A 27719-nucleotide genomic window follows, 5' to 3' on the forward strand; every position below is an offset into this window, starting at 1 on the left:
TCCTGAGATACAGTACCCCGAATTAGGGCAGGGGGAGAAGGAGGCACTGTGGGTGTATGAGGGTATCCAAAAAGGACTTTGATATTTTAATGAAGACGTTAGGCCACCATTTTAAGTCTGTATAGCATTAAATAAGCATTTCCTTCTCTTTTCACAAATCTCTGGCATTGAGATGTCTTTCCTATCTGGCAGCAGACATAATGAACCTGGTGGGGGGGGGGTCCTTTCGATAATAGTATATCGTGTCCCCCTTGGCCTTGCCCTTGGCCCTGTGTATGGGTATCTGTTCTGTAAGTTTTTGGCATCCCTGGGTGGGCCAACAATTGGTCCCTTGTTCTGTAACAATGAAGCATCTGTTTTTGTCATTATTCTAAAAACATCTGAGGATCACAATGAAAAAGATATTTTCACAGAACATCTGAACTAATTAAAAAAACGAATCCCACCACACACAAACTTGAAAGTTTTCAGACTGCTAATTCCGTTCGTTTATTTCTTCATTGACAAACACTGTAGTTTATCTTCCTTTTTACAACCTGATTTACAAGCAAATTGAAATGAAAAAACAGGCATTCTTTAATCCTCCAAAATGCAAGTAAGAAATATAGCCTAGACCCTAGTATTTATACATAAATAGGTTTAGCGGAAGCAGCTTTAACACAATCTGTTAAAATTAGCATTATAGTTTAAATATTGATGCCTGTTAAGGTTTACATAATCTATGATACATAGTTATTTCTGAAGCAGATAAGACTTTGAACTAATTGGGAAAAAACCCTTCAACGAAATGCTCTAATAACAATTATGTGAAATTTAAATTATTTACACTCAAACATTCAGGGCCCTGATTCACAAACTTAGTGCATATCATGATTTATTTATGAGTTTCATAGACAAGGTAATAAGCAGCACGTAGAATATCTTCCAGGTAATGTCTAGATTGTCGATATGCTTACTGGAAACTAAAAAAAGTAACAAAACAGACACTTCAGCGGCTGCCCTTGATTTGCAAACTGAAACACACGGCAGCAACCAGAAGAGACATGGCCGCAGCAGACGGCCTGGTGCTGTTTCTGACAATACTCTGTGGATCATGCAGAAGAGGAATGTCCCCCACACCTTAGCAACAGAATCACCCCCATAATCACTACCTGTGAACTCAGGGTAACAGGTTCCTTCCGGCCTTCCTACAGAGTTCTCTATACACTCAACGCCTGAATCGAACATGTCAAATAAAGACAGAAGTATCTTTCCTAACAGGCGTCACTTCAATGGTGGGGAAAGCTTGGAGCAGGGAAGGGAAGTGGTTGGCTATTCCAATCACAGTGGAAACCGAGAAGGTGCCAGAAATCCAGGGTTAAGTTACCACTGAAGTCCTTCAATGGATTCAAAGTGATTCTGCGTGCAAAGCAAAGGCAAGGACTCAAAAAAAAATTTAACAAGACGAACTGTTTTTAAAGTGAAATAATAAATTCCAGCGAATCAGGCCCCGGGTGAAGTCTTTAACAAAATCTACAGCGAACACCGTGAATCTGGCATGCAGGCACAGTACGGTTACTCGAACATCACATTCACGGAACTGCTCGGACAGCGGCTGCTTCAGAGGGAGATTTCAACAAGGTACAGCGCACAATGACCTCAGATATGTTAATAAAATACAGTTAGTCATAAAAATACTTTACTATGTACATGTTCGCTGTATAAACTCTAGACTCGCCTACTGACGGAAGCCTCTAAACCCACTGTGGCTGATGGGCCCAGACACAGCACCGGCCTGTGCCCCGATTCCCACACCACACGCTGGCCGAGGGGACCGCAGTCAGTTCTTCAAAGAAATGGCCTCGCGTTTCCCTCTGCAAATGTCTAGTTGGAAGAGTCAGTTTTACTTCCGCTGTATTTCACTTTCCTAAATGCTGGTCCAAGTAACTCTGGGCACTCACATGATTCATTTGCAATTTGGTTACACTTTAAGATAAGGCTGTAGTTCATTTTATCAGTTATTACACTGTCTTGCTTGTAGTCAGGATGGTTTGTGATAAACTCCCTCATCCACCTGGCGACTGTCATTAGTTCTCCTGAAAAAAAAAAAAATTAAAAACACTTTAAGTTAATAGGAGAGCTTTAAAAAAATAAGTTGACATTTATTTAGTGGCCAGGAAAAACACAATCCTGAAGAAAAATTGGTTTGACCTTTTGGTGTAGCCAGATGGCAGGGGAAGAATTTCAGGGTGCAGGCAGGCACCCCATTGCTACCTGTTAGATGCTACCCAACAACTGACCCTGCTCACTGGTGAGAAATGGGAGCCAACTCGTGTGCCAGGACATGGGTCCTCCCATCTAGCCAGAGGGCTAAGACCATATATGCTGGTTGGTGCCATGAGACTATCTCAGGACGGTAGGTCAAGTTTTCCAGTGTGATCTTTGGTCAAACACGTAGAGGAATAACTAGTGAGCAGAGTGGATCACGAGAGAAACTGGCAGGTGTGCCATTTGGGGCTATGTCCTTTGTGACTACAGAAGGTTTAGAGAAGGCTCAAGTGAAATCAGATGCCACAACCGCCATCATCGTTGCTCTTCTCACAGCTGACTCTCCCGTAGGCCTGGCCAATGAGAGCTCCTCACAGCTGCAAGGGGAGCTGCCGGGAGCACTCACTGTACGCACGCAGGCTGACGACCCAGACGCCCTCGCTCTGTTGCTCATTTAGCCTACGAAGTCACTGAGCCCTGTGAGAGGAGCCCATGGTACAGAGCGCACCCGGCCAGACTTCAGTGACAAAGAGGCCCTCTACATTCTGTGTGGCATTGNGGCTATGTCCTTTGTGACTGCAGAAGGTTTAGAGAAGGCTCAAGTGAAATCAGATGCCACAACCGCCATCATCGTTGCTCTTCTCACAGCTGACTCTCCCGTAGGCCTGGCCAATGCGAGCTCCTCACAGCTGCAAGGGGAGCTGCCGGGAGCACTCACTGTACGCACGCAGGCTGACGACCCAGACGCCCTCGCTCTGTTGCTCATTTAGCCTACGAAGTCACTGAGCCCTGTGAGAGGAGCCCATGGTACAGAGCGCACCCGGCCAGACTTCAGTGACAAAGAGGCCCTCTACATTCTGTGTGGCATTGTCTACAATGCAACCAACTTAAAGATGGGTCTGTTTTATGAACTAGTATTAAAAAAGAAAGTACTGCTAATTAAGCTGTGACTGTCAAATGTTATAAAGTATTTCCAATTGCAGAGATGTAAACTGTGAAAAGGCATGTGCTGATAAATGCACCTTCTGAAGGACCACTTTAAGAAACAGTACTGTAAGACTGCGAGGTTCTGCCTACATTGAGATAATTTTTTTTTTAAGAAAGAAGAGAAAGCAAAGGATACCATACCAGATGCTCTCTTCTTAATCAGCTTTAGGTAGTTCAGAATACTGCATCTGGTGTCCACATCCACCTCCATGTTTTCAAGGTAGGAGTTCAGAATCGGGATCAGCCCAGGAAACACGCCTTCCTACAAGCAGAAGGACGTGCCATCAGCCCCTCGCCCGTGGGTGTCGCGGTGAGGGGCGCTCACGGGACGCCTACCTTCCCGTTGATGATGGTGTCGATGCTCATCAGGGTGTACTCCTCTGTGGCCAGCTCCGGGCTGTTCTGGGCCCTGCCACAGCCATCCACCACAGCGTTGCCACCTGCGAGGGCCGGGGGGAGGAGGGAGTGGTGGAGAGAGAAGCTTTAGGGGCCTGGCGTAGCCTAAAGGGACCCGAGAAATCCTAGAGAACGTACCTTTGCAAATATCCTTCCTGAAATAGAACATTCCCTGCCGAACAGCATCTCGTCTCTGGGCTACTTTCATGTTTTCATCAACCTGAGGGAGAAAGCCAGTCATGGCTAAGTCGGGACCCCGTGACCGAACGGAGGCCGTGCCTTCCTCATCTCTGCAACCTGGACTCGCCCCCCTCAGAATTCCTCGCCCTGCCAGTGCTCTCTGGTCAGAAGAACAGACTTTCTACTTTTATGTGGGGCCTGTGCCACTCAACTGCAAGTTGGTATGTGTTTTTCTCTAACACTGGGAAGTTCTGAGAGAAGCCTAGAAACAAAACCCTGTATCACTGGGCTGCCTGCACCAAAGCACCTTTGTGAGAAAGCTTAGGAAGCACCTGTCTTGAGGGCAGGTTTCTTGAGAAACCTGTTGTGTACGGTGGCTGGTTCCCCGTACACAACAGGCAAGGAAAGGCAGAGAGCTCAGTCCTCCTGACCCCCAGTTCCACGCTCTGCCCTCCCTGCCCCGAAGCTTTGCTGCCTCACTCTGCTGTCAGATGGAGACAGGCTGGCCCTGCAGGGGCGGAGAGCTGCTGATACTGTTTGCCCACCTGGCGGCATTTGCCACATCAACTAGTTCATGAGGCCAAAAACTCTTCATTTGTGAATTCTCCATTTCTCCAATGACTTTTTAAGACCCACAAAGTAGAACTTTTAAAACTTCTTAGAGTCCCTTATTTCCTATAATGAAATCTTGAATCTCAATATATAAAAGACACAAGGTAGAAGGTCACAATGAACTAGCACGGGCAGTATAAAGGGTTTGCTTACTTAGCCTCTTTACCATCCTCACTAACTCCTATTGCTGTTGTTGTCTGTGTGTGTGTGTTTATACCTCACCCGAGAATATGCTGATTTTAGAGAAAGGCGAGTGTGGGGACAGAAAGAGAAACATGATCAGTTGCTGCCCACAGGCACCCTGACTGGGGTTTGAACCTGCAACCTAGGTATATACCCTGCTCTGACTGGGAATCAAATCCAGAACCATTGGTGTACAGGACAATGTCCCAGCCTACTGAGCCACAGGGCCAGGACTGTTGTTTTTTTTAAATTTTTTTTAAGACACATATAACCTGAATAATCCAGGTAGTTCGAGGTGCATATTCAAATAGTCTAAAATTCCACCATGGTTATGAATGTTTTCATTTCTAATAATTTTTCTTTAGTTCTAACAAAAGTTCTTAAGATCACTGGTTCTATTTTAATTTCTGCCTTTGTGAATTCCTTCTTCAAAGCGTATTTTCCTATCGCTCTTTACATCCTCACTTTGACTGCGTAGGTTTGTTTACTTTTCTACCTTTCTTTAAAGCATAGAACAGTATAATTTTCCCCTCAGACTAGCTCTGCCAGCACCTCCTTGCCATCCACTTTCCTATACAATCTGTAATTCTAGTTTTCACTTAATGTGAAACCTATTAGGAAAAACATGTAAAATTTCCAACAGCTAAATTTCTCAACATCTTGTTGTTCAATTTGGGTGGGAATGTACTTTCCAGAAGTAAAGATTTTCCGTGATTAATTTTTGTAAACCTGACTTGGGGCATCTGAATAAACGAAGTACAACTGTATGAGACCTGTGACGGAGGTTGTGCGGCTCAGTAACTGTGTCGTTTCACCTCCCCGCAGCCTTTCTCCTTCTGTAGGGGACCTGCCAGGTACCGAGTAGCACTCGAGGCACCACTCTGCCCAGCGACGGACCTCCTTAACTCCCGCCCAGCTTCCAGCCCCCACTCGCCCGATCCTACACTTGCAGACCTGGGCGCTGACAGGATAAGGAACCTGCCCGGGGAAGAAGCTAGTAAGGAGGAGCACAGTGACTTATCAGGTTACTGCTCACACCAAAGCCGTGTCTTACTTCCCACAATATGGTGCTTTTCAACGCTGCTTCTGCTTCTCAGAAATGTGGACACTTTACAGTATAAAAAGAATCACAAGCCTAACATCTTGGAAAAGCTCAGAAAATCGCTGTCTCTATCTTGTTGAATACTTTCGATCTCACATTTTGTTTTCTGTTTCTGATGTGTCATTCTATCTTTTTAAAGGTCACCATGTAGATCTCTATTTCCCACATTTATCCTTATTTTCTGTCTGTCATATGCAAACAACATATGCCATCATGTGGCCATTTTATAGCAATGTCTTTTAGCTTTTTAGTAGAGTATTCAGATTCACTGTCTTCTTCCCTTTTGTGAGCATTTTATGTTCTCGGGGCTACACTGTCTTACCACGTCCCTGACCCCACACCCCTCTACAGACTGGGAGGTTTCTTGGTTCTTTGCGCACCCCTTTTAGCTAGCAGGTTAAAAGTAGTAAATCCTACTTCTATACTATTTATAATTGTTCTTATATTTCTAAACAAGTAGTTTTAAAATTCCTTCGAAATGCCAAGCATTAAAGAGTATCTACTATCCCTCTCCTTTGCTATCCCTTCACTAGGTAAGACCTCTAGCATACTTTTAGCCCTAATGATCTATTAGGTTTTGTTAGAATAGCCTGAGATTTAAAGAATAATTAGTCTTGGAAGGAAATTCAATGGTTGAAATTCTTAATCCCTTAGGATTCTGAAGACTTTTCTCAATCTCTTTTAGTATTTATGTTTCAGATGAGAAGTGATATCAACTGATTCCCCCCCCCCTCTTGACAGCTACCCTAATTTTCTCTCCTATCTAGACAGCTGATTTTTTTCCTTTGAGATTCAGAAAGTTCTAGGTTTGGATTCTTCTTTAAATATTTCTGTCTCAACCTTAATGGGCCTTTAGTTTCCCTGTAAGCAGGGAAAATAACTGTCTTATTTCTATGACTATTGTATCTCACATTTCTTTCATGTTGACCATTCTTTTCTTCTAAATTATTATGCAGACACTGAATTTCCAGAGTGATTCTCCATGTTTGTTCTTCCCTTTCATTTCTTTGCCATCTGCTGGGATGAATCTCAAGTTGCTTTCCTAAATGACTGACTTTGATCTTCACTAACACCTGCCCTACTTGCCGGTGCACGGACTGCGTTTAACGGGTGGCTGCCGTGTTGTTTCCGACAACCGCCCTCAGAATGCTCTGTGGTCCGCACGGATGTGACCCTTCTCTAGAACTTCTTCTAGGGCACTAGTCAGAATTTCTTTAGGAGTTCTTTCCAGTTTCTTGAATTAACCACGTTTCATTAAGGATAATATACTCGACAGCCAACGTGGGCCCTTCTCTTCAGGGCTGTTAAAAGTTCTTAGTTTTCTACTGACTTTCAGACATCTGACTATTCATATTTGTAAACAAAAGTTTAGACTGGTAGCTTTCACAGACTGTCTCAGACGGGTTTCTCTCCCCAACAGGAACACCCCCGTGAGCAATGTGGGCCCACATGATCCTATGGTCACCTTTGGCCTGGATGTGAAGAGCACACAGGGACATGCTGACTGCCAGACTTCCTTCAGGTGTATGGGTGGGACAGGTGCAGGCTGGAGCACCCTCCAGAGGGAGGAGGGGGGAGGGAGGAGGAGGGGAAGAGGAGGGAGGAGGAGCAGACGCCGGGCCAGGCAGTCCTCTTCCTCCCTCCACACTGGCTGTGGCAGGGCAACTCTACACTTCCTTCTCTGCGCTAACACCTTAGCAAGCCTCTCACTCTGCCTGCCAGCCTCTCCCAGCCTCTCCCAGCCACTCTCTGTGCCGAGACACCCACTGCACATGAACCGAAGGCCTCCCTCTATCTGCTGCCTGTTCCAAGGCTCTGCTGGGAAACTGCTTCCACAAGCTCCTTGGGCTGGGGCTGATTTACTCTGATTTGTTTTTCTGATAGTCCAGGGCCACCTACACTCTCCAGAAGCATCTCCAGTTTGGTTCCACTGAGGTGACTGTTCCCTGCACTCTTTCTTTTCCCATCCTAATTTTTATACCATAACCAAAATGAGATTTAGGGGAGAATGAAATCAGTTTGTGGGACTCCCTCCAGCCACCATCTTTCAAACAGGCTGAGTAAGAAGTACTATTAGCATTTTCCTTTTCAGGAGTCTCCACCAATGTATTGTAGTACCAAAATCTACAGCATAAAATTAGATTTAAAAGGAAAAAAAGATAGGATGAAGGGAGAAACATTTTATTCTAAAGAGTGAACAATTCTAAATGAGTTCAGATTTAAAAAATATATATATAAATATATGAACAACAGAATAATCTACACAAATCTGGAACCATCACTGTACTGCAATACCTTACCTTTGACAGTGGAATGAGAAAATCCAGTTTGTACGAAAGGATCACTCTAGTAAGCAGCACCACAAACACCACATACGCAGAGTTCTCGAAGTCTGTTAACTGAACCTGGACAAGCGGGAGCCCAGAAGGGTTACAGACCAACCACACAAACACACTGTTCCCTGACAAAGCCCTCCTGGGACCCCATCACTCCCCAACTCCCCATCGGCCCACAATCTACTCTCAGAAATCGATCCTCCTTAGCTTTTACGGACCTCCTTAGCACACACTTGATTTGCATGGCCTTCCGATTCATTTAAGAGCCTCTGATAAGAGCACCAGAGGGTGGTGGGCAGTCAGAAGACAGGTGTACGTGAATTAGTTACAGCTGTGGCGTGCCTTACCTCCATGGGCCGGAATTCTACTCTCCATCCAATATCTGAGTTTGGAGGAGGAGGCTTAAATCTCATCGTCTGCCAATTTGTGGACTGAATATTCTATAATAAAAAGGCAGAGAATAAAACCACCTTTCCACAGGTCCAAAGAAATTAAGATGATTTCATCTTTAATGAGGGAAGATTGTTCACTGTCCGCACCTAATACTCTTCAATTTAGTTATAAAAGGTACAATTTAAGATTTTCTTGGGGTGTGACCTGCTAGGAAAACCAGCAGCAAGTGCTCAACCAAAGCTGGGTGGTGTTGGCAGCACTGAAGTGACTGATGGGGTCATTTTTACGCAGCATGTTTGAATGTTTCACCATTATGCAAAAAAGAGAAAATACTGAACAGGAAATTGAGAATCAGAAATATAACCTGTAAGAATCATAATAAAAGCACTTTAAACTGATTTAAAATTTTTCTTAGTTCTTTACTGCACTGGGTAATGTAAGGCGTATGAGATTTCTACTGTCACTAAGGTACAGAAAACTGCCTCCATCTTGGTTATTGAAATAAAAACACATTTATAACAGGAAATACCTCAAAATGGTCAGACTCGTTGGCATCATCCAGGTGTATTTTCTCTTCAAACAGAGTCAGCGGGTCTCTAATAAAGAGATGAGCGACATGCTGGGCCAGGAGACGATCAATGCCTGCAAAGAGAAGTCACACTGGGCTCACTTCAAAGCTCATGACTCACTGTTTCCTAAGTTCCGTAAGAAGACAGGACAGCTCAGGAAGTCCGAAGGGAGGGCATCTAGAAGCTCAGGCAACGGCTGGTTTGTTCCGAGTTCTCCTGATGCGAAGGACTTCATCCTCCGGGCGGGGAAGTGCCGAGTTTCACTCACTGCTTACACAATGCCTGCTGGGGCACTGAGGCCGACCTAGAGAGGACCTCCAAAGCAAGCTCCTTTTGCTAAAAGTCAAGAAGATCTCACAAGTGTTTGGAACTTGAAACTTTAGGAACAAGCAGCCTCCTAAGAAAAGTTAGAGACTTCACACTAAAAACAGAAATGAGACCAGGAGTCAGCAAAAAAAGTTTAAAGAGCTTTGAAGAACCAAAGGTATACAATAAAAATCTAGGAAAAAAGGCACGGATGCTCACCTTCCTGCAATAGCTGTTTGTAGATTTCTTTATCTATTGTCAAGTCAATGTCATTGTATTTCTCGCCACACTCAGATAAATAACTGTCTATTGAATCATACCGGGATTTACTAATCCGATACTTATTGTTCTTCAGTGGCTAAAATTAAAAACATGTGAGTGAATGTCATATAAAATCACCTGGAAACAAACTAATGCCCCAAATAATTATATTAAAAATGCCATATGTTTATATAGATATTAATTATACAAAAGCATCCAAACTTAACATAAGGCTCTGAAAGAAAAGTTAACATTGAAAAGTATTGTTAGGGAGAATCATACTTAAAAAGCCTGGAGACAAATTAAGTAGCTATTTTCCCTGATATAATTTAAATATAATTTAACTTTTTCCTTTTTTAAAGCAGATCACCTTCATGCTTATTAAAGTTGGGAAATACATGCCAAATTGACAGCAAAAAATAAAAACAAAACCCTGAAAACAGTTTGTCATATAAAACACAGTTATCAAAATGATTTTCCCTGTAAAGTTCTGTGATTTTGCCCTGACTGGTGTGGCTCAGTTGGTTGCGCGTCATTCCACAAGGTGAAAAGTAGCCAGTTCAATTCCCGGTCCAGTGCCTGGCATTTACGAGAGGCCTTTACATTTGCAATTAATGTATCTCTCACACATCCATGTTTCTCTCCTCATTCTCTTTCCCTTCCCCTCTCTCTGAAAATAAATAAATCTTTAAAATAAAACTTTATTTATTTTCAGAGAGAGGGGAAGGGAAGGAGAAAGAAGGAGAGAAGCATCAATGTGGTTGCCTCTCATGCACCCCCTACTGGGGACCTCGCCATGTGCCCTGACTGGGAACCAAACTGGTGATCTTTTGGTTTGCAGGCTGACAATCCACTGAGCCACACCAACCAAGGCCAAAATAAATTTTTAAAAAGTTTATTTATTTTTAGAGAGTGTGTTCAACAACTTGTGAACTATTACATAAAGACCAGAGCAGCAGTTGTATGGTCGTGGTTGAGAAAATCAGAATTATTTTCTGATTTAAAGGGCTCCTTTTAAAACACCTGTCAAAGTTCTAGTCCTGGAGATACTTAGTAGGTCTAAGATGGGCCTGGGAGTCTGTATTTTTAAAGATCTCCAGAGGTGGTTCTGATGGACATTCTTGGCTGGAGAAATACACGGTCACAGTTTAACATGCAAACAAGAACACTAACCAACCACTATTAGGCAAAACCTAACCTTTTATATGGGATAAAAAAAAAATCTTTGATGACACAGTACACTTTCTACAACAGAAAGCATCAAAAACAAAGCACCCCTGTAGCACCATAAAGCCTTTTGGTAAAAACAGCCATCAGCAACGACTTCCAAAATGTTAAAAAAAAACAAAAACAAAAACAAAATTGCACTATTAATTTCAAACAAATACAGATATCAACAAATGATGGAAATTAATTCCCCACTCAAACCAAATCACATTTCCCACATATTCAACCCAAAACAAACAATATAAAGCCAAGACTACAAACAAAAAGAGGTATATAACCCATGAATATCACCCCATATGTGACTAACCTATTCAAGGCAAAAAGTTAAGGGAAACTTCAAAATTGCAAGTAGTTACAATAACTCCATTTTACCTGCTTGATATAAAAAGGCTATTAAGGAAAATCATTCCCACCTCCAGGCCTCTTTCCTCCCGAGTTCTATCATCTACAGATGCAGAAATCACTCCCCAGCGACAATCAATGTCTGACACATAGCCTCGGTAAAAAGGAGACGCGGCACTCAAAGCCATCTAAAAACAAACAGAAGTCAGCACCTGCAGGTTCAAAGGGTCACGTACATGCTGAAAAAAGCTCCATGCAGTTATCTCTCCTGAAGAAGAATCAGTAATGCAACCCATACAGAGAGAGCTCTACTACATTATCTGTGGCTGTTTCTCACAATGAAATAGATACACAAGAAGGGACTCAAACCCTTGGATCTGATCCATTTAAATCATCCTCTCTATAATGTGAGGGCATGAAGGATGGGAGAGGGAAGATGGCTACACTCGAACTTGACACTTTCACACATAAATATCTTACTAGCAACAGTAAATGCCTACAGCTTAGACTCTTAGTCCGTTGGCTCTTTAACTACTGTCTGTGTTAGTTCATTTCTGAATGAAGTCTTAACTGGACTTAAATAGCACATTCAGCAAATTTTGCACATGCAGTCTTTATTTTATACAAAGAAGTATTTAAAGTAAGATGTGATTTCTACTTACGACAATCGGGCAGATAGTGGCCAACTGGTCATAGAGGTATCTAGCCTCAGATATGCTGCAAGCTTGGAACGTTACCTGTTTAAGAATTGCAGGTTATTAACAACAAAGACTGATGAACCGCCTCCCCCAAGGAGTGCAAGTCTGAGAAGAAGGCTCGGGAAAGGAGGGGACCTGGTATATAGTGGTCGTTCCACTAATGAAACATTTCATACAGGAGTTTTGTTTAAAAGTGGTCTTAGATGAACTCTGCTAGAAGATGGCATTTAATCATGTTCACAACTAATTTCAATGACCGTGTTCCTAAGCTAAGTAAGATTTTACAAAGTGAGGAAAGAAAAACAAGACACCAGATAAATGATGAAGTAAGGCATTTCCTCTTCTATTGAAGAACTCAGCTTTCTTTCAAGGGCTTCCCACTCACTTTAGTTGGCTGAGGGGTTATATACATTTTGGTATAAAAGGAATTTGGAGATGCTAAGGATGGGTTTCAAGTTCACTGGCAGCAGTATGAGGAACAGCTTTAGAAGGACAGCAATGGAGGGGGGCAGAGCAGTGCAAACACTGCCACCAGCTAAGACAACGTGGAGCACACCAGAATTAAAGCAGCAGGCTCTACCACGGGGAACAGGCGGTGAGGGTGTGACTTGGAAGCTGGCTGGGGCGTTCCCAGGACAGACAGAGGAAGAAGCACCAAGACAGATGGGGTTACAAGCCAAAGAGGCCCTGTAAGTGGCTGGTCCCCAGGGCCACTTTTTTTACCGGCCCCAGTGGCCGGTGCCTAGTAAAAAAACCTGAGCTGGAGAGATATTTGGGGAGTCGGCTCAGATGATGTCCTCAGACAGGCAGATGAGCAGACAGTCTGTGCAAGGTGGGTGAGTAGTATGTTCAAGGGTTAGGCAGAGAAAAAGATCACAGAACAATTAGGAGAAACACTTCATAAACAATTACCAAAAAGAAACGAAAAAAGTCCTACCTTCTTTGGGGGGGGAGCACTGGGCCCAGCGGAGGAGCGGGGTTACAAACCAGGGGTGTGTTGGCACATCTGCACTGACTGCACGTCGGGAACGGTTCTAACTTCCTCTGTTGTCGTTATTTAGTGATGACCCTTTGAACTTAGTGTTGATGCAGGAAATGATTTAAGCGCTTATACTTGAAGTAACAGCTGAGTGAACATGTTTACTGTGACAATCCCAGCATGTTAGTTCCAATAGTTTTAGCCAGGTCTCAGCTTTGCATTTTTTAAATGCTGAGAACCACTGTGGAGAGTCACGGTGCGCCTGCTCAATCACGCTGGCATTTCATGTCCCTGAGGTAACTACAGAAGGCACCCACTTAGACGAGTTCTTGTATCACAATGAACCAGCCATTACCAATTAATTCGACATGGAGGAGAGCTGTGTCATAGCCATCAAGGAATGGGAGTATGCATGGTTAAAACAGGTAAAGATCGAGAAGGATCGGCAATTAGGTCACTGATGATGAGAAGGGTAGTTTCTGTAAAGAGGTGGAACTCAGAAACCAGCTTGTGTCTGGGTAGGGGGTTAAACAAGAAGTGAGGAGATGGGGAGGCGAGTAAAGTATGTACACACTCATCTGCTGTGACCCACCACGAAAAGCTCCAGCACATCGGAGATCTAGTTGCCTTGAGTTCTCGATCCAAAGTGCGCAGAACAGAGTCTGACAGCAGACTCTCTTGGTGTTAACTCTGCTTAGCGCTTAATAAACATTTATGAAATGAGTAAGTACATTGTCTGGAAGGACAGAGGATGCTAACGAGAACACAGGGACAAAGATAAGTTGTAGTTTTACATAATGGCTGAGACACTGAAAACTGTGGCCCTGTAGGCCAAATATATTACAAGTACTAAATGTTCAAGTGTTTTGACTGCTGAATTCTTTGGAACATGCATCTCTAGTTTTTTTAGTTCTTACCTCTACACCTTGGAGTTTTTTAGTGTGTGTTTCACTTTGTCTTTAAGAAGATACTATGATAAGCATCTTTTCTCCTCAGTTTTTTGATTGGCCTCTCTGGGCTGGCCTAGTGGGCATCAGACAATCCACAGACAAACCCCGAAAAAGTCAACTCTAGAAAAGCATGCTTCAGAAAATCAGTACCTGGAATTCTTAGTGGAGTCACAACAGTGAAGGAACTTGTTCTAAATTGATTTACTAACATCTGTTTACTGCCAGGCTCCTCCTCATTCTAGAGGCAACACGGTCATGACCAAACCGAATGTGACATCATGGCGGTTAACGGTGTTAGTGAGGGGAGGAAAACATGTTCCAACATCTTTAAAAGGTGTGAATACATGAACAGCTGGCTTCTGGTATCCTCTTCAAGTACATGAAGAGGAGAAGCAATGTCACTGGGAGACTGATGACAGGGGTCAGCGGGAGGGAGAGGAAGTATGGAGAACAGATGTTACAAACCTAAATTATCTAGAACCCAGTCTGAGGGCACATGGTTTTCTTGAGGGTGGGAGACCTCTCACAACATGCATGGACTTACTGCCATGAGCTCGTGAAGTGACTCCTGAAAAGCTCCCCCAGAGTCCAGAATCTGAACGTGGTTAAAACGACTTTTTGTTTTGTAAAGTAAGTCTCCCATTAATCTTAAATTACTTTAAAACTATTATTTCTGCTTTACTGTAATAAGCAGTTTCTTGAGTTCCACTTAAGAGCTTCAGAGCAGGATTTCTGTGTTGATTTGTTGGAGGCTCTCGTTTGCCACGCACGTCACGTTATCTATGCTGACTTTTTTGAGTAGTGAAGCTGGGATGCTAGATGAGCCACTGAGAAAAAAATCGTAATCTTAAATCCATGTCAAAGCTTAAACTGGATGGAAAACTAGCAATAAAAATGGTAACTCCTACCACTAGAACACATTTCTTTATTAAATGCAGGATTTCAAAGGAAAGAATAGCCCTTCGGAAGAGAAAACCTATGATGTCCGTGGCAACACACCTGGTTTAATATTAAACCAAAAAAAGGCGAGCGGTACCCCCATGGAACCGACACACTTTTAAAGCCGTGCACTGTAAGTTCTACAACTTACTGGTTCCCTTTGGAAATACTTGTAACTAAGACAGGAAAGCAGGTATCAGTTAACAGTCAAAGGTCTCTTTTTCACAAAGTATAAACACTTGTGAGGAAGCTTTCTGGCCTATGTTTGTTTGTAAGCCACACATTTTACACTACCTACGTAAGTCAGGACAAAATTTTATCCTTCGCCTTGGTTACCAATGCACATTCCGCATGGAAAACTCTGACTATGGCATTCAATTTTGGTTACACACAGCTGTAAAAATAAACACATTAGAAGTACGTGCAAGAAGGTGTGTGTCTACGTTGCAGCTGCTCTGGGATGAGGGGATGCTGGGTTTCCCGGCCACCGCAAACACTGCAAGGGGGCCCTGCATGGGCCCAGGCTATGTACTGCTCCAAGGACCCCCTTCTAACCAGCCGAATAGTTAGAACTAGATAAAATCTCCTTGGAAGATAACAGGAGGCCTCTATTTTATTTGATTTTTCAACTTGAAAATTTTTACTTTTTACTTTTCAACTCCTGTTCTAAAGAGATTTTAAACAAATTAAAGGTTAAAACAAATACTTCTGTTAATAAAAACAATGAAATAAATACTAGCTTGGAGTCAGACCTAGAAGGGGCCTTAATATAAACCCTTCTTTCAACTGCTGAGAAAGCTGAGGCCAGGAGAGCTGAAAGAAGTTACCCAAATCCCCGGGAGCTAGACCCTGAGCACCCGCACTGCCCGGGGCCCTGTGCTCTGATTAGCCCCTCCTGCCTCCTGTGTACCAGAACCAGGGGCAGAGCCAACTGGGGCTGCTGAATATTCATTCTTCATCTACTGCTAGATGGCTCTGCATGAATATAAAAATTTAAAGTCCAAAGAGCCCTTGGATTACACCCATCAGAGTTCATTTTCCAAAATGAGAGATTTGAGCCCTGGTTACAACCTCAAAGCTGCACTGCCACTATGCCACTAGATGGCAGCACAAATCAGGAATTCAGAAAGAATGGAGGCAATGACCTGAGAGTATTTATTTCACATTTTAAGTTAATTAAAAACTACCTATCTTTGGAGTGAATGGTAGATTCTGTAAATTCCGTCAAGAGATAGCTTACAGTGAATTTACTAAAATAATTTCACTGGTTTTCAGAAAGGCATATTAGCTACCATTTTAACTTGATGAAATGACTGTTAAAAGGGAAGCACAAATACGTAGAGAACTCACAACCAGAAATGGGTGAGAGCACTGCCTTGCTAAGCATTTGAAACAATACCTGAAGACAGCAATTGCCCATCCCGAATCCCATGGCATCCATGTAGATGTGATCTGGCTTTGAGGCCTTTGCTGCCTCATCATCTTCAGGAAATGTTTCTATAAATGGAGATGGCGTGTTCTTATCCTTAAATACTGCATTAAAAAAAAATAAAAAGGAAAGGGTGAGACCCAAGGATTCAACACCCATGCAGCAGGGACCTCTCCCGCTGCCACCTCCCCGTGGACCTACTTGGTACGTTGATGACAACCTTTTCTCCCCTCCTGTGTCGGATATTTCTTGTCAGGGTGCTGAAAGAGACACCAAATGTCATAAAATTGGTCACCAAAGACCCACTATGTAAAAGGCAAATTTGATCATATACTAGTAAAAGAATGAAATCCCGCACCTTCAAACTACTTCTAAGACCCCTGTACAGGTAATTTATGTGTATTATGAAACTCAGGGATCTCTGAGTGAAGGCTTTGCCTTAATGCCACTTCCTTGGGTGCTCACTCGGGAACGCCACTCTCAGTCCCCACGTTCCCAGCTCCTGTGACCCACCAGGCCAAGTGTTTCCCGTCTGCCCTGGTTGGGTCTCGCCCTACCTTTCCGACATTTCCCACATAAACCAAACTTGAGTACTTGCTCTCCCCAGGCCCCAGTGCCTCATTACTCCCACCCCAACCTGAGGCTTTAATACTTATCCGCTAGATCTACTGGAAAACTACTTATCCGGAAACTACTGGGCCAATGTGGCTAGTCCTATCAGAATACACTGTGTGGTTAAAACACACTAGATTTTGACAATTTAGTACAGAAAAATTTCTTGCTTTTAGTTTTTGAAATATTGGGATTACAAGTTGAAATAATATTTTAGATATATAGGGTTACAAATAGTAAAAGGAAGTCTCCATTATTTACTTTTTAAATGTGGCCACCAGAATACTGAACAACAAGGGCGCACAGTGTGATCCCACTGGACAGCGCTGCTGTAGACACAGCTCAGGCACCACCTCTCCCATGACGCTGCTCTGGTCCCCAGGGTCAGAAGCACCCTTTCTCCATGGAGTACCCCTGGTGCTACCACTTCTCAACACAGTGACAATCTATCTTTTTTTACAGCCGAATATCTATCTGTTTTTTCCCTTGGTGCACTCTAACATTTGAAGTTGGGAACTATGTCTATAAATCTTTGACTTCCCCACAAGGCTTTGCATATGGCAAGTGTGCAGGCCTCTTTAAAAATGAATACTGAAGTCCCAACATCCCTTTGTCTAGGTCAGGCTCCTGGGTTCAGGATGATGAGTGAGACTCAAGGTACAAAACCAAGATCAGACTGGTGTTGGCCCTGAAGTAACTTAAAACCTAAGAATTAAACTACAAACTAATAGAGCTAGAAGAGAACAGAACAGAAGGTAGAGAGTACCTATTACATGCATATGTACATATTTTACCTTATTATCAAGGTAGAGTGGGATGAGTAGATCACATATACTGGTGGTAACTTACAGAGGGAGAAAAAGGTAGAAATAATTAAGAGAAAGCTCCCCAAAATAGGTGTGTACAGAACTAGGATCTCCCTAGAAAAGAATCTGATCACTAAAGGAGAGGGCAGTGGCTAAGATAACGATTTTAAGATGAGCCGGACTCGGGCAAGTCAAGCCCGGCACCAGAGCAACAACCTGGCAGCCTCAGCGGTACTGAGCAGGCAACAGGGTGGGGGTGTGTGCACATTTCTGCTGTCTTCTCTGCTCCATTACAAAAGGAGCCAGAAATTGGCAAACACTCACAGAGGACGCCAGTGCAGGAACATGGTCCCTCTGAGAAGGCAGGGATCTGAGTGAGGGGCACCTGTGTTGGAACACAAAGCCATACTCACCTGAAGCGGGGGTGCTTGTTGATGGCTTCATCAGGAAAGAAGAGGGACTTGGAAGCTCCATCTTCAACTGGATTGGGTTTGAACTCAGGCAGCGTGAACCCCGGGCAGCCTAATCTACAACAAATTTAGGAACTGAATAGATAGGAATTTTTTTTCAAGGGTTAATTACGCCTGGCCATCACTGCACCTGCGCACCTGTTAAAATAACTTGTGTGTATTAGGCCCCTTTTCAGAGGGTCAAGCACACAAATGTCTTATAAATACTGGGCTCCATTACAACCACCCCTTTGTACTTTGTTATTCACCAAGATGTTCTTTTGTGATCCCAGCCTTTTACTGGCCTTGTCAGAGAACTTCCATTCACCCATTGTCTACAGCACACCCTACCCACCTCTTCCTCATTTAACAACCACACCCACAGCACAGAAGTCCCTTCCCTTGGTCCTGTCAATTGTCAGGAGTTCCAGCCGCACCCCCCCCCCCCCCCNCACCCCCCCCCCCCCCCCCCCCCCCGCCCCAGCTTCTGAGGTTTCCTCTTTCACTAGCTATAAACTCTCCTTACCTTTTGAGCCCTGCACACTGTCACTGCCCCCAACCTCCCAGTAAGTTCTGCCTGAATCGGAAAGGGGTCTGCTGTTTTTTTGTCTCTGCAGGTCACCTCATGAATCCTGCAAGATTAAGTACTGTCTCCACAGGTGTCCTCATCCACCCTGCAGCCTGACACCCAACCCTATTATCTACTTGACCTAAGAAGTTTTCATTCCAGCCCAGAACAAGGAAGTGCTGGATGTAATCCTAAGTGCAGAGATACCACCAGTTCTTCAGAATTAAGAATTTTAAGATCTTTGTTAAGTGTGCTGGGAGGGAAGACAACAAGTTGGTGGAAGCAAAACTGGGAAGGCTCTTGTCAGAGCTTTGGATCAGTGATAAGAAACTTTTGGTTGAGAGCCAAGACTGGTTTGCCTCATTTTCAATCCCCTACTTTTTATAAAATGAAGTGCCAGTTGGCTGAACTTCTGCCTGTGAACAATCGAATTCCCTGATCTTATCTGGAAAACAGTCCCCAGGGTTGCTGGGAGCTCCTGCAGCTCTGTGCATTATTTCCGGAGAGCCCGCACCCTTGGGGAAAGTCCTTCAGGGGGGTGACAAACGTGCACCTGGGGAGTTCTCAGCCAGCCAGCCTTTGCTGACCCGGCCTGTCAGAGTTCGGATCACTGCTTCTCCCCTGGACCAACGGGGACCAGCCAACAGAGCCTCCTGCAGCGCCGGCAGCGTGAGAACTGGTGGCAGGTGCTACCAAGCCCTGAAATGTGGCAAGTGAACAAGGACTTAAATTCTTCAGTTTTCGTGCATTTGATTACATTTAAATTGTCACAGACTATAATTCCACACTACAACTTTGCCTCTTTACAGAAAGAAAAATCACAGTTTACAGTTAAAAAATAATGGCTTTTTAAATAGATTTCTAGATAAAATTTTTAATTTCTTTGTCTCAACACTCCCTCATAATAACTTAAGAAAAAGAAGATAAATCTTAAAAAGAAAAAAAATGGGGGTGGCAACTATTCTACACAGAGCTATTCTCACAGGTAGAAGACACATTAGGTTTAATCAAGTTTCCCTTTGTGGCCCACTGACACAATACTATATACTCCAAATTTTAAAGTACAAGCTAAAACCATTCTGGTTTGCATCACAAATGTCGTTTTTAAATTTGCCAACTAAAAGGCAGAATTCTAATGTTAAGGGGAAAAAGGAAAACCTAAGTTACTGACTTTTCCAGTTCCCTGAAACTTGTCAAATGACATCTGTAATGTACTTCTTGGCCTTTATTATTCTAAATTTATAGTAAATACTTAAGCAACAGCCTGACATCTCTCTTCTCCGCCCTAGGTTTGCTAGTTTTGCTGTCTCTTGATCTACCCATCTGTCCCATCTCCCCACCCACCTCACGGGGCTACGACTGTCTCCCCGAGGGCGCCCCCCCTTACTCACCTCCCAGGGAGCCCCATGCCCTGTCCCACAAGCACGCTGATGCCACAGCCCGAGTGAGCGCTGCCGAGCTGAACCGCGATGCTATCTGCCCAACCCAACCTTGCCAAGGTCTCCCATTGCTTTTAGGATAGCAACCAAAATTCTTAGTGAACACAGTCTGGCCCACCAACCATCTGCCCAGCGTCACCTTACCCCGTACTTCTACTTCACTCTCAACGTCCTGGTCACACCAGCCCTCATCCAGTTCTCTAGAAGCTTGTGCTCCCTGGCTCATCCTGGGACTCATGTCCATCCGTGCTGCTCCCTCTCCCTAGGGCATCCCTTCTCACTCTACTATTGTAAACTCCCACCAGAACTTGGGGCGTCACTCTAGTCATCCTCCCCAGGAGGGGCCTTCCTTGACGGTGCAGAGGCTGTCAGAGAACCCTGTCACACTCTACGTGTCCCATACCCCTTCACTACTTCCACTTGTGATTGTGGCCCTCACTGGGTGGGGTCTGGTGTGCAGTAGGCATTCTAACGTCCGAGTGAATGGCAGTCATGATTTCTTTACCTCCTCCTGCAAACATTGGGACAAAGGAACATATTGATTCTCTTCCAAGAAACGTGTCCACCCTCACACAGCTTGGGGTGGGGGTGGGGGGTTATTTCTGGCAGGGAGAGGGGTGTGGCTTGCACAAATGGAACAAAGGAATCACACAAAAAAAGAGATCGTTTTCTAACAGTTTGGTGAGTTGCCTAACATGGATTTCAACTATTCAGATGGGACAATGGAAACTCCAAAAAATCCTCACTCAAGTGTCCTCCTGAGACCAATGGTATGGCCCTGCTAGTAATGTGTTCATTACTAACATGTATCAGAAAAAAAAGAAGATATGAAAATATGTTCAAACTGTTCCAGGACATGGATACCAATCCCAATGGAAGACCACCTCCCCTCACCCAGTTCATCGTTAATTTGTGTCTATAGCGCCCTGGGGGTACTGATGCCAACCCTCCGATGGGTGCCCCTTTGATCGGCCGCCAACATCGTCATTTGCTGGTAGGCAAATGAGTGAGAGGAGCCCTTGATAATCATCAGGGGACTCAGCAACTCCTTCCCGGGGTCAGAGCTGCATGGCATGAGGGTGTGCTGCTCCTGCCACCCTGCCTGGGGGGGTGCTGCCACATGCCAGCCAGTCAACCAGTCACCAGTCCTCGTGTCCTTCCCACCAGGCCCAGAGGACGGCTCTCACCGCAATGCTCTGGGCCGCCACCGCCCACTGCCACCAACCACTGAAGCCGGTGTGCAGTTTTTGCCTGTAGCTCTAACATGAGAGTCCACCCAAGGCAGGACTGTGGAGAATGACTTGTAATGTCTGAGAACTGCAGGGCCAAAGGGTTGGTCATGACTTGCTCTCTTTATAAACTAAACTAAATGTCTGCTGGGACAGGTTCATGGAACTAACCTGGGAAAAGAAGTTATTGTGCAAAGAGCTTGATTTTCTTTTAATAAAGAAGTTGCCTCCTGCCGGCGTTTTCTCATGTTGTCCTCAACTGTGTTGAACTCGGACATGGTCCCTCCATATGGCTGTCCAGGTGTCCCTTCAATCATGTAGCTCCCATACTCTGGTCTCCAAAGTGTAGGGTGGCTACAGAGGAGGAAAAAAATTGCTCCATCTTATTCTTTGGTTGCAGTCTAATTGACTTTTAGAAGTTTTTTTTTAAAGCTGCCTCAACAATTTTAGAAACTATTAGGCATAATGAAGCTAAAAACTTCTTTATAATTCCCAAAAGCCACTAAATTTCATAGTTCTTCAACTACATAAGGGTTAAAAGTATTGGGTCCAAAATATTTATAAATAACTGAACAGGTACACAACAGGGCACTCGCTGTCCAAGACAAGCTCATCCACTTGGCAGGAACGAGATCAGGCCTTACGGGCTCTTTCAGTTCTATGCTGAGGCCCAGACTCAGGTGCAACCTACCCAAATCTGGTGAGGAGAGGACAGGCCCCTTCATCTCTGTCTTCCTAAATATTTAGTAAACATCTCACTAGCCAAACAAAACCCATCTGCAAGTTTTATCTGGTACCATAGTTCATGATTTCAGTAACACTATGGTAATGTTTAAAAGCTTAATACTAGTAACAGGCTTTATATTGAGTTTACTATTCTAAGTGCTTTAATATATTAAAGGATTCAAAATGTCAACACCATACATGGTAGATATTATTATTATTATTATTATTATTATTATTCCTACCATACAAATGAGGAAACTGAGCCACAGAGAAATGACGTGACTTGCCTAATAAGGTAACCCAGCCAGTAAGTATAGGAATCAGAGCCTGGGCTCAAAACTGCTATGCTATCCTGTCTCCTTTACATCTGAAGAAAGAGTCTGTTTTAGTAGTTCCAACAATTTCAAAAAACAGTAGAACAGGTCTTCAGCTTACTTTGGGTTTGTCCTTTCCCCTTTTTCTTGTAGAGTTTCAAGAAGTTCCTCTCCTGACAGGATCAATTGGACTTTTTCATGTTCATGATCAAAAGACACCACCATGTATTCCACCTATTGAAGAGAAGGAGAGAAAAATGAACACTCTTTTGGACTGGCGCTCAGTGTGACCTTTAAGAGAAGGTGGCAGGAGAATGTGAAGTTCAGAAAGGACCAACAGTTACTTAAGACTATCACACTGCTTTATACTACAGCAAACACTAAGTGTTTGCATAATGTGCAAACCTAGAGAGAACAGTCAACAGTGGCGTTGTGTGAGGACAAGAACTCCTGTATCTCGATTTCCTCTTTCCTGTGTTCTACTTAGTATCCTCTACGGAAAGGCTGAGATGACCATTTTGACAAATTGTACTTCGAGAGAGAAGGATGTCAAAGCTGAGATTCTTGACAGCTGCAGGAAGTTGAATTTTTCAATTTTATTTTATTTATTTTTATTTCATCTTTACTGTATTTTTTTCCATTACCATTTAGTCCCTTTACACCTTCCTTCCTCAGCACCTACCACACTGTTGTCCCTGATCAGCTGGCTTACTCTACGTTTATGGAGGTGGTTATCTGGGCATTCTGATCGAGGTACATTATCCTTACTCACAGGCAGGTTATTTAGTAATCCCAATGTAAGCCTTACTATTGGAGAGTTCAACACACCAATATGGAGCAGTTATTTTAGGAGTTTCAACCATTTAGTTTGGATTTTTCAATAATAATATAAGACAACTTTCCAACTCTGAAACCAGATTAAATTGACCATGCAAGGTGCATCTACAATAATACCTGAGGGAACTCTGTTAAAAATCAAGGGTTCAATGCCAAAGTAAGACCTTTCTGGGCAGAGTACAAACAGAACTTGCTTTTGTTTTCCCTGAAATCATACTTTAGATCATCATTAGTGATAATAAACAGTGAAGATTACGGATCACTATGATTGAAATAAAATACACATTATCTTTATGTAAGGGAAAGGTACAGAACTGGACCATTCAGGCAAACATTTGCAAGTGCCTTTAGCACAAGACAAAGAGGAGGCAGCAAAATGATGCCCAGTGCACAGACCGACCAGTGCACGGACAAGGTTTCATTTGGTTTATCCTAATATTTAAATTAAAATTTTTAAAAAGGCAAGCTACAATGTACCTACTACCTGCCTGACAGCGCACACTCGAATCCAGACCCTGGAGTTCCACCGGGCTGGGGCCAGGCTGCTCTCCTCTGAGGGGGCACAGGGTGGTCTGCAGGGGCCTAGTCCCCCATTTATGTGCGCCTGTCCAGTTTTGGAAGGCGTTTACCCAGACATCCCTATCACATAAGTGGTAACCATCAGAAAACTGTTTTGCCCTTTAGCTAGGAAATATAATTATGAAGGGGAACACAAGTTAGTAATGATAGGAAATAGCCTGGCAGATTTAAACAACAGAAAAATAAACTTTCAGTTAACTTTTTTTAGTTGTTGCTATGGACTGAATGTCTGTGTCCCTCCCCCCCTCCCCCACGCCAAAAAAAATCATATGTCGAAGCCCTTGCTTTCCAATGTAAGGGTGTTTGAGCTGAAGCCTTTAGGGTAATTAGGTTAGGAGGGTGGAGTCCTCATGATGCCATTACTGCTGTTATAAAAAAGGATGAGGTCTTGGTGGGCAGCTCAGTTGGTTAGAGCATCTCCTGATGGGCAAAGGTTGTGGGTTAGATCCCCGGTCAGGGCACATACAAGAAACAACCAGTGAATGCATAAATAAGTGGAACAACAAATCAATGTTACCCTCTCTAAAAATAAAACAATAAAAAATGTTTAAAAAAAGATGAAAATGATCTTTCTTCTCACCCTGTGAGGACACACCAAAAACGCAGCCATTTGTAAGCCAGGATGAGAGGCCCTTACTTGGAACTCAATCTGCCAACACCTTTGACCTTGGACTTCCCAACCTCCTGACCTGTGAGAAATAAACCTCTGTTGAACCCACTCAGTCTATGGTATTTTTTACAGCAGCTTGAACTGACACACAAAAAACATGAGTTTAAGTTCCCATTTGTGCTCCTTGATTAGAATTTTTTCGTTGGAAAAAAAAAGGTAAGACTACTTGATTTTGGTACACGAACTGGAAATGTGAAATTTGTACCTGCACAATCACTCAATGTCAAATGCCTGAAACCTGTAGGCTGCAAAATCTGGAAGTGCTCCCAGTTTTAAGTACAGGTTTTCAGATAACATCTACAGATTCAGGATTCCTGAAGAGCTAAAACATGATGGAACAGGAAACTTTGTTAAAGTCTCAGGATGGGTATATAAAAATACAGGTATGAAAAACAAATTTACTTTTAAATGAACAAAATGAGAAAAGGTATAACATAAACTTTTCATATATGGATCTTAATCTTCAAACTCATCATGCAAAGTAGGCATGAGCACCCTTTTTACAGATGGGCAAAGAGGCTTAGAGATGCTAAGTTTCCCAGGGCCACGAGTATGAGGGCAGGGACTTGAAGCCAGCGTCTCTGGACTCAAGGCCCAGCACACCTTGCTGCTAGGACTATAGAGGATGCCAGTCTTGTTTAGTGATATGATAAGCTTTTAAAAAACTGTTGTAAATTATAGGAAGAAAAGAAAGGTTATAATACTGGCTGAAAAATCTCTCAAATTGATTCTGCTTCAATTTTAGGAAGCAGGCTTGACACTGTATCACAGTAGCTGAGATGCAATAGTAGTGCATGGTTATAGATCTAAATAGATGGGCCAGCCCATCTCTTAGGCCCAGGACAGAGCACACTATGCAGCATTCCTAACTCTCCCGGGTAGAAGGAATCTTCTTCCTTCAGTACTTCCTCCTTCCATCACTGGTTCCAACACATCAGCTATTGGGAATAAGTTATCTTCTTCACCAGATAACCTGCTTCCTGAAGATGAAAACAAACTTCCCAGCATACTGGGTTCCCATCATTCACTATTACAATGAGCAAGAACTTTTGTAGCAACTGTGTAACCTCAGTTGCAATAATAACTTTTGTTAGTTTCCTAGTTCTGAAATAGTTGAAGTCCTTAGTTTTCAAAAACACTCTTAGCCTACAATTTAGAGCATGGGAAGGGCAAAAAGCACAAAAAGTTTAAACTCAGCCGAGTTTTAAATATCAGCCAAATGGATGATATTTAAAATGCTAACAAACCAAACTCTCCTTAATTAAAAAATTACCATTCATGATCTCATTAAGTAAATGAAATAGAAAACCATCAGCATATTTATCAAGTAGGAAAGAAAAACAAACTTACTTTTAGTAGCCTTAAGAATTCCCTATTTGGATTTCTCAAACTCAAATGTAAGGTGTTCTGCAGTAACTGCCCCCTTTCTGCACCATGTTCAAAATCATTCTTTAACCTCTTGGCTTTCTCTTATTTTGCTTAATCCTTCCCCCACCAACTTCAATACAACATTATGTTTGTTTCCAACTCTAGTTCATGCACTCAAATAATTAACTCAGTCTTTAAGAGTCAAACTAGAGCTGAACTGTATTTTGGTTCAGTAACCTAGTTGTTAAGAGATAATAAAAAGTGATACAATAAGACAGTCCTTTTCCAGTATAACAACTAAAGCCACAGTAATTTCTTTTCCTGTTTCTGGATTTTTGTCCCCAACCTAAATTTTCTTTCTGTATTCAAATGATGAGAGGAAAAGACAAAATTAAAGAGAAAATAACAAAAAAGGATGGAGAGGCCCTTCTGCACACAACACAGATTCTAATGATTAACTTGTACCCACTTCCTGACTTCGAGTACCACGCAGGCTGTTCACCCAGAGTCACGACAACATCACACGTAGCACACACCTGGAGGAGTGTGTGCCCAAAGAGCATTATTAATGGACTGCAGAGCAACTGATTTGAGTTCGTACAATTAACACATCATTTGGAAGAAGGAAAAACAGTACTATTCTCAGTACATAGACTACGATGCCCCAGATGTACCTGAGGGACACTGCTATTTGGTGCCCATCAGTTACCTCTTTAAATGGGGGGAGAATAAGCCCTATAAAAATAACCTACCTCTCCTTGTGAGACACTCCATTTTTTTAAATGTACACAATTTTTTCTACAAATGAAAATTAAAGTCCTTTACTGCATTTCACTGCTAAAGGGCTAAGTGGCTAAATTTTATGCCCCTAGAAAAACAGTGATAACCACTAATGAGCTGCTGAATCAAAGACAAAGTCACATTCAAAAGGCTATTATACAGTTTACAGTTATATACTGTTAGTAGGAACGCCCTGGACAGAGTAACTCTCTAGTCATTTAATATAGGTTTGGACAAGCACTAGGTGCCTTACGCTCATCTGAAGTTAGGCCAATAAATATAATCTTAATTGAGGGTGATGTAAGTACCCAGTACATTGCTGCACACAAACTGTGAAATACTCAAGGCATTCAAGTTCAAGATAACAGTTAAAATTTTAACTGTTACTGTCACAATATCAAAACTTTAAGTATTCATGTTGTCTTTAAATAGCATTTGCCCACAGTTCAAAATCAAAGTTTTTCTTTTTAAAACAACAAAAACATTTTTGATACTCTACCATTAAGCATTTAAAGGTTTCAGGTACAGCTTAGAATTTAAGAATTTCTACTCTCTGGAGATGAAAACAGTGCTTCACTTAGGAAAACAATCTAGTTCTCTGAGACCCAGAAGTAGTTGCAGGCAGTTCCCTACTTGGGGAGGTTGGACTTCAGTCTCTCGCCACCTTACTGAGATCTGAGTTCTGGCTCTCTCCCACTGGCCCACACCTGCAGTTCTGACTCCTCCTGTAACCACCTGCTGCTTCTCAGAGACCCAGTTTTCTCCTTACACTACCTCTAAAAAAAGCCCACTGCCATTTTGAGGGTTAAGGCTCTAGTGAGAGCTGATGACCAAATCAGTGCCAAAAGAGCATCTTGCTGCCTCCCTCTGCTGTGCCCACTTCCCTTGCTCCCCCACCTGCTTTGTCCCTTCACCCCCTCGAGAAAGCCCTGTGCTGGGAATACTGTGGACAGCCAGGCAGGTGTGGTTCCTGTTCTCAAGCTTACACTGCGGCTGGAGCCACTGTATTAACACAATAGAGCCAAATGATCTGTGGGAGTGCTTGAGATGTGCACATTAATAGGAGAGTCAGATCCAGTCTGGGAGATCAGAAGGCTCCCAAGGGGAAAGCAACTCCCCGGGGAAAGGAGAGGGTCTGCTGCTGCTTGAGTACAAACACAGCCTCCCACAGGCGCTTCTCCCCCCCACCCCCCCACCCCCCCGCCC

General features: G+C 43.3%; 1 protein-coding gene across 1 annotated transcript in view; it reads right to left on the bottom strand.

Annotated features, from left to right (window-relative positions):
* Window positions 1–460: 460 nt before the first annotated feature.
* GCLC (glutamate-cysteine ligase catalytic subunit) overlaps window positions 461–27719 on the bottom strand; it is a 47764-nt gene continuing 20505 nt past the window's right edge. The window contains exons 2-16 of the mRNA XM_037054989.1: window positions 22401–22513; window positions 21411–21593; window positions 17968–18081; window positions 16338–16396; window positions 16107–16240; window positions 11804–11878; window positions 11213–11329; window positions 9531–9669; window positions 8966–9078; window positions 8391–8483; window positions 8008–8112; window positions 3769–3850; window positions 3571–3674; window positions 3376–3496; window positions 461–2075 (exon numbers count right to left, since the gene is read on the bottom strand). Of these exons, the coding sequence (XP_036910884.1) occupies window positions 1864–2075; window positions 3376–3496; window positions 3571–3674; window positions 3769–3850; window positions 8008–8112; window positions 8391–8483; window positions 8966–9078; window positions 9531–9669; window positions 11213–11329; window positions 11804–11878; window positions 16107–16240; window positions 16338–16396; window positions 17968–18081; window positions 21411–21593; window positions 22401–22513 (1764 nt within the window). The 3' untranslated portion in view covers window positions 461–1863. The remainder of the gene's footprint in view (window positions 2076–3375; window positions 3497–3570; window positions 3675–3768; window positions 3851–8007; window positions 8113–8390; window positions 8484–8965; window positions 9079–9530; window positions 9670–11212; window positions 11330–11803; window positions 11879–16106; window positions 16241–16337; window positions 16397–17967; window positions 18082–21410; window positions 21594–22400; window positions 22514–27719) is intronic.

This window comes from Sturnira hondurensis, unplaced genomic scaffold, assembly GCF_014824575.4.
Source record: "Sturnira hondurensis isolate 20B ecotype Veracruz unplaced genomic scaffold, ASM1482457v3 Scaffold0000880, whole genome shotgun sequence".
Lineage (NCBI taxonomy): Eukaryota > Metazoa > Chordata > Mammalia > Chiroptera > Phyllostomidae > Sturnira > Sturnira hondurensis.